The 7,164-nt window shown below is 40.7% G+C and overlaps 1 protein-coding gene across 2 annotated transcripts; it reads right to left on the bottom strand.

Moving 5' to 3' along the window:
* Positions 1-2,988: 2,988 nt before the first annotated feature.
* Positions 2,989-6,775, bottom strand: irx3a (iroquois homeobox 3a). Of its 2 annotated transcripts, XM_056379189.1 has the most exons (3): positions 6,194-6,775; positions 4,557-5,591; positions 2,989-4,014 (listed from the first exon to the last, which is right to left on the bottom strand). In XM_056379189.1, the coding sequence occupies exons 1-3, from the start codon at positions 6,410-6,412 to the stop codon at positions 3,940-3,942; spliced, it is 1,329 nt and encodes a 442-aa protein (XP_056235164.1). In that variant the 5' UTR covers positions 6,413-6,775; the 3' UTR covers positions 2,989-3,939. The 2 variants fall into 2 exon arrangements, with proteins under 2 accessions (XP_056235164.1, XP_056235081.1); XM_056379106.1 differs by having other exon boundaries at positions 2,994-5,591; positions 6,194-6,771.
* Positions 6,776-7,164: the final 389 nt, after the last annotated feature.

Genomic DNA, 7,164 nt, shown 5'->3' with positions numbered 1-7,164 from the left:
AAGACAGATTACATTTCCTTTTAATGATTCCATCTTTCTCAGATTTTTCCACTTCTAAATGGCTCTTAAACAGTGCATTGCTTTTTCACCCACGTAGCTGTATATAGCCTGGTCTCAGAGTATTGAGGGCAAAATGGGACAACATGTGATTAGATGGGAAATGAAGTACAAATTATTTGCAGTGTCAAATGCATCTGTGTTTCCCACACTCTTAATACTGCAGGACTATCCATTAATTAGTAAATAATTACAAGACAGTGAGTATAATTGAGATTCTATTGCTTTATAATGTGGTACATCTGAATCTGAAAAATCCATGATGTCACATTTTGATTATTTTGTAGTTGTTTTCAAGCCTGCAGCGAGTACTCGCTTAATGTTTTTAATTCTATCTTTACTTTTCTTACAACCCTGCATGGAGTAGATTGCCCTGTGCTTTTTCAGGCAGTTGAGTAGCACAGCGCTACAGTGTGCCCCACAGACTCTGAGCATTTAACACAGCATGGACCTCAGAAATAAGAAGAGGAGTCAGTGTTGATTATTGCTCATTAGCCAGGAGAACATCCACTTAACGTGCGAGGAAAGGAGTGACACACCATGCCCCACTGGAAATGGTCCCTGTGTAGCTCAGAGCAAAATGTTAGCTAATGCATTCCATTTGCTCTTTGTAACAGGGAGCAGGTTGGACACGTATGGCGACATAAGCAGGCATGATTACTTTGTTTCTGCCGAGGCATTTTAATCCCTAATTTCATGGACCGATCAGAGGAGAGGCCCTGAGCTCTAGACATCACTGGCCCTTCAGTAGCATTTCAATTGAATCCTCATGATCAAGCAGGGGTTTGTTGTGGGCCCCTCAGGAGCAAACATCCTGTGAACAGTGAGGAAATAAGCATCCTTATTTATGATAAGTTCCAGGATACTCACATGCAGCTAGCTGCTCTTACAGTCCATCTTTTATTTATATTCTTTTATTCATTTTAGGCCGACATAAATCTTTATAACATGAATTTCATAATAAAAGTCATGGTCAGTAGTATCAAAGTGGTGCGTTTTAATGACTGGAATTTGTTTTTATAGGTGGCTATTTGATTTACAATTACATTTATTAATAGGCATTTTTGAAACTCTAACATTTTAATTCGTTGTAGCATCCAATACGAGCACCTAATTTTCCTGTGTAGCCTATTGTGTAATTATAAAAGTGTTAGTGTAATGCTGGTCATTCAAAGCCACTTCCTTCAAGGAAGTGGGCATGAATCTACAAAAAGGGGGGAAAAAAAGCTATTACATCAATCAGCTGGCTGATGCCACTTATGAATATGCATCGCGCGGTTAGATGGGGCTCTCAAGGAAGATAATTGATTAGACAGGAAGGCAACATGGTGAGAGGAGCTGCAAAAGGCTCCGCAGTCTCTCCCTCGGCTGAGCTGGGGTTTGTTTAAAGCATATCCTAAACCTAGAGAGGATACGGCTCGAGCGAATCAGCGCTTTTCATCTGCCTCTGCTGCCCTGGATCGCAGACATTAAAAGCTATTGTCCTCGTTGACCATCTGAGTCTAGTCGAGGAATGTGTGACAGACTGTGTGTGCGCGGCGTTAAATATAAACACAATCATAAATCCAAGTCCTTTAAAAATTAAACTATGAAAAGAAATGAAATATGATTTTAATAAATAATGATGAAAACATTACAATATCAACAAAAAAAAGGAATGCTTTTCGTTTAGAGTAGAGTAAGTTAAAAAAAAAAATCAAAGTTTGTCTGCCAAAATACATTTGAGAATGTTTTAAACATTGAAATATATTTTGACTGCTTTTAAAGAAGACGGATGAAAAATAAGAATTTGCATGAGTAAGACTTTCATGTCTTTTAAGGCTGGAGATGTTTTATCATCTCGGCGAAATTTGAATAATAGGAATATTGACAGCGTTTTTCCACTACTGATTTTTTTTCTCTCTTTTTTTATTCTTTTATTTTTCATTGTGTCTGATTTAAAAAAAAAAAAAAAAAAAAGTGAAAGGAGTCAACGCGCTTTCAAGGATAGTTGAAAAGTCCTGTATTCTTCACGTTACGCATGGCAGCATAAACGATTTTTCTAAATCCTTCAGTAACTGCGAGTGTTAAAAAAGGCCAAATTGTATGTATTTAGTCTACGTTACCAGTTTTGTTTTATTGCGCTTTTTGGTGAATGTATAATGTTTATACCAAATGGTTTGTTGCCTGTGACCTCAAATGAAAACGCCTCTTTGTTTTTTATTAAATATTTTTAAACTTTTGGGTCAAAATGAAGATTGTATGTCTTTTTTAGAAACAAAATCTAAGCTTGTTTTTTTTTTTTGAAGCATTACAAATAATTCATCTGCTTCATAATGAAAGATGTACTGCGTGTGTACATCATGAAATCACCACACCGAGGCTTGAAAACAGGTGAAAAGGGTATGATATTGTGACAGATTTATAAGAGCAAAATGTTACTATCGAATTTCACATCACAACTGATGGATAAATTAGAAATGGGACAGAAAAAAAAAAAACTGAGACAGCATGAGCTGAATGTGTGTGTCCGTGCAGCAGAACATGGCCGACTGCAAGAGACTGTAGAGGGAGCTCCAACACTAAGTTTACATAAACTTCCTGTGATAAGGGCTCACACATGCAAATGATCACATCACGGGCAAACAAAATAAATGATGTTATTATTAGTTATACGGCGACGATATATTACAATTATACCAAAGAGCCGCCGTAGTTGGGGGAAATGTATGATATATGTGAGGAGCACAAGCTTTACAAATTGAGCATGATGAGATGTGGGAGTCGCTTTGCAAAGCCAGAATCCATCTTTAGGATCAGCTGAACCACTCTGACCAAACAGGCTACCAACGACACTCTAACAGTTATTCTTTACCGAAAGTTTTCGTTGTAGACCAAACTGTTTCAGACCAAAATGAATGAAGGAATTATTCATTTTAATGCGACCGCTGCGCCTCTATAAGGATAATCCCACAACATGAATATCCAAATGTATATGCCGCAACACTGGCTAATTAGCCTTAAGTCCCTCCACTATAAAAGTGTGATAAATCCCTTTCGAATATTTACTTATCACTGCCACGGAGGATGAAGTCTGTGCCTCAGGCTGTCCACTATCACACACACAAAAAACCAAAGCAGTGCAATTCAAACTGCAATGCACAGTAACAGCCACCATCAAAAGCAGCTGTCAAAATGGCCCGGCCAAAAAGCAACAATTTCTTAAAGTTGCAGCAGTTCATTTATTAGCCAAAATATAGACTTTCTTGTACAATTTGGTTCACAAGTATGTACATATTCTTAACTTTATATACAAAACATTTGAACATCAAATCCTCACAGAACTTACAAAAAGAAAAAAAAAAACTCACAGACTACAGGTTCATACATTATTACATTAGCAGTTTTACACAGGACATGCTTACAACGTAAGTATACAGAGATGTATTATTCTTATTTTACATTCCATATTCAAATTAAAATAAAAAAACAGAGGATGGGTGAGGGTTTATGGAAAGAGAGAGAGCCGAAAGAACCATCGCTGCTTCTAGTTGGTTCTGAGGCCTGGAATATACAGGGGTAAAAAAAAAAAAAAAAAAAAATAGTGATCTAAAAAAACACTAATAATAGCCTCATGAAGAGCTAAAACACAAAGAGATATAAAAGTGACAATTGCCTTTCAAAAACCAGCCTGTAGTGAATTTGCATTGAGCTCATTTGCATGACCAAACAAGTAAGTGTAACAACATAGGCCTTGACGAAATAACACAAGCGCACACACAGGGATAAAAAAAAAAAAAACTTAGAATAAAAGCTAATACGGGTAAATATGGCGTTTTAAAAAGGAAAATGTGATATGGCATCTAAAAGAAAATTCCCAAATGTCATTAATTGACAGCCTCACTATCTTTGAACTGGGTGGAAAGCTGTTTTTAACAACTTCTCTTCTGCATCCAAGGCACTAAGATCCCTCTTAAACTGTGGCAATGAAAATTAAAATGTTAAGTGATCAGAGCCCATCCTGGGTTTCAGTAAATTTAGTGTTGAAGACTAGTTGAGTTTAATGTGTTGGGGGGCTTTATGTAAACCATTAAATACAAGCACATGGGCCTTAATATCACATGGATGTAACAATAACCAAATAAAAAAAAGAAGGGAAGGGGCACAGAAATTAAGAACAGTTTTCACCCAATTCCACGTTTTCTTAAATGCTTTCTGATGAGGTTTCCATCCTCCTCTCGGACATTTTTCAAAGCAGATTCACACACACACACACACACACACACACACACACACACACACACACACACACACACACATACATACACTGTACTCTGTAAGCTATAACATTGTAACACTGTTCATCTGTGTGGCCTAGAGAGAGAAAAAAAAATCCATGAAGGCAAAAAGGAGGTCTAAAATAATAGAAATGAATGACGAGCAATGGACTAGTGTCTTTGTTTTGTAGTTAGGCCTATTTATACATGCGCGTCTCAGTGTCGGGGACATGTACCTGTGACTGGAGTCTCTGAACTATGACTCTTGTCCTCCGTTTGCCTGCTGCTGTAGAGGGCCAGGCCGGTGGCAGTGGCCTGGTTTGCCAGTCCCAGATAATGATTTGAGTTCAGTAAAGCCAGCTGATGCGCCGAGAAGGTTCGGTTCGTCCAGTTCTGGATTTTCCCAACGGGACAAGAAGAGATGAGTCTGTGAGGGGCTATTATGGTCTGGGCGGCCGGCCCTGCGGAGTTGCTGCCGTTCATTTGTGGCGATTTGCGCGGATTGTCAGGGGCCGTGGCTGTCTCTGCCAAAGACCAGATCTTTGGCTTTTGGGCTGGCGCAGGGTTGTTTTCTGAGGGCGGCGAGCTAACGGAGACCGGGTTCAGTTTGAGCTGTTCCCCGTTTGGTTGGGACGCTTTGATGTCCAATGAAGAGTGGTGATGGTGGTGGTGGTGGCTGTGGAAGTGCTCTCCTCCTCTCTCCACGTCTTTGCCATCTTTCCCCACAGCCTTTAGAAACCTCTGGTCGGGCCCTTGTAAATCCTCATAGCCGTCAGAAATCTCTGAGTCACTCCTCCCGTCTAGTTTAATATCTGAATGCAGGTCGTCCTGGTCGTCCAAGTCGTCCTTGTTCTCAATATTTTCCGTGTCGATGTTCTCCAAGTCGATCTCCTCCTCGTCCTCCCTCTTGTCCCCCTCCTCCCCCTCGTGATCGCTGCTGTAAACATTTCCCTCTTCGTCGGTGCGGTTCCGGGGGGCCCAGGTCATCTTGTTCTCTTTCTTTAGCCTCCTCCTGGCGTTGGCGAACCAGGTGGACACCTGGGTGAGGGTCATTTTGGTGATGATGGCCAGCATGATCTTCTCGCCCTTGGTTGGGTAGGGGTTCTTGCGGTGCTCACTGAGCCAGGCCTTCAGGGTGCTGGTGCTCTCCCTGGTGGCGTTTTTGGGTCTGGACGGGTCACCGAACTGATACTGGCCATATGGGTAAAAAGCAGGGTGATGGTGGGCAAACCCTGGGTGCTGGACACCGGGACTGTCTTTCAGTTCATACTGAGCACCCTGCAAAGACAAAGAATCAGAGAGTCAGAGGGATTATTAGACTTTAAATATTAATATCATGGGATAATCTACTTTATTCTTCTTCGTGATAAATATAACCATGCCCCACAGTGTGACATGTGGATTTACGGTAATAAAACAACAATGGGGTTATTATCGAAGTGTAAACAAACAAAACGATTAACGTCTTTTTTGTCACAACATAAAATGTTATTTGTGTCCCACAAGCTTCACAACTGAAGGAAAAAAATAACATTTTTAACTTTTTTAAATCAAACACTTGCAAGAACAAGACTTTACTTTTACACAGTTATACCTCAACTATACCTGTGAACCTCCCACAGCACATTACATCATTTCATTAACTCTTTTGTCATCAGTTTCAGGAAATTATGTGCTAACGCTGTGTTAATGCGTTACTTTTTAACCACTTTTAACTCAATTTCACAAAAGATCCAACGACAAAGTTCAGCACGGCGCTCCAAAAGTTTACACGTAAAAAAAAAAAAAAAAAGTGCCAATAAACGTTTCTCTTATTTCTTTGCTTTTTCAAGTGTAACATAAAAGTTGTGGATGACTTGAGAGAGAGCTAAGTGACTCACCAATTGGTTGAAAATGGATATATCGTTAGAGTAGGGGAGAAACGCTCCATAGCCCTGCGCTGCCGCGGCGAAAGGAGATCCATACATAGTGGAGAGGACGTTGGAGAGTGCGCCGGACGGACTGAGCTCTGTCCCGGCCCGGGCATTGCTGGCGATCCCCTGGCGCTCCGGCGGGTATATCGGTCGGATGTACTGATATCCCAGCTGAGGGAAAGACATGGTGGTAGGAAAAGGGGGGGAAAAAAGTCTGCTTCAATCTCACAAAGCAAGGGAATTGCCTCGATATCCACTTTTACAGTGTGAGCATGTGAGCAACAAAAGGTGCAAGCAAGGGAAGTCTATATTTCCTCGGGAACAGCCAGTGTAAACGATCCGGTTGCGCCCCTTATTTCTTCCTCTTCTTCTTCTTTCCACCCTCACTTCCCTATTGATCTGGATGGACTAAGGTCAGGTCCTTACAGATTGCTTTAGATTATTGGGACTCCCTTGCTCAGATTGACATTTCTAGTCGTTTAGAAGCCCCTCCTATTTCTCAAATCTCACCCCTCTCATACACACCACACACCAGCCTCTCTCTCTCTCTCTCTCTCTCTCTCGCTCTCTACCTACCTCCTTCCCTCCCTCCCTCTCTCTCTCTCTCTCTTGCTCGCTCGCTCTCTCTCTCTCGGATAAGTGCGCTGACGTCGCGAGCTCTTATTTGAATGGGGTTTCAAATCTCATTTTATGGCTCGCCAATCTATTTCATTTGCTCGCGTCTGTCCTTCCACATTTTTTTCTTTGTGTTAATTCACAAATTTTGGCCAGTTGCACAACAGTAAGCATTTTCGGTGTCAGTGACTGATTAACTTTTTTTTTTTGTCTGCAGTCTTCTTTTAATACTCAAATGCAGAGGAAAGTTTTCTTTGCCGAACTAAATACGGAGACTCGTCTACAAGAGGACATTTGTTTTGTTTTTTGTTTTTGTTTTTTTA

The sequence above is a fragment of the Seriola aureovittata genome, chromosome 1 (assembly GCF_021018895.1).
Source record: "Seriola aureovittata isolate HTS-2021-v1 ecotype China chromosome 1, ASM2101889v1, whole genome shotgun sequence".
Lineage (NCBI taxonomy): Eukaryota > Metazoa > Chordata > Actinopteri > Carangiformes > Carangidae > Seriola > Seriola aureovittata.
This window is presented reverse-complemented; position numbering and strand designations above follow the sequence as displayed.

Excerpts from the sequence above, each read along its gene's own strand:
- irx3a (XM_056379189.1), bottom strand. The coding sequence starts at position 6,412 with ATGTCTTTCCCTCAGCTGGGATATCAGTACATCCGACCGATATACCCG. Across the intron at positions 5,592-6,193 it reads TATCCATTTTCAACCAATTG|GGTGCTCAGTATGAACTGAA; the intron begins GTGAGTCACTTA and ends TTGTCTTTGCAG. Across the intron at positions 4,015-4,556 it reads GTCATAGTTCAGAGACTCCA|TTTAAGAGGGATCTTAGTGC; the intron begins GTCACAGGTACA and ends TCATTGCCACAG.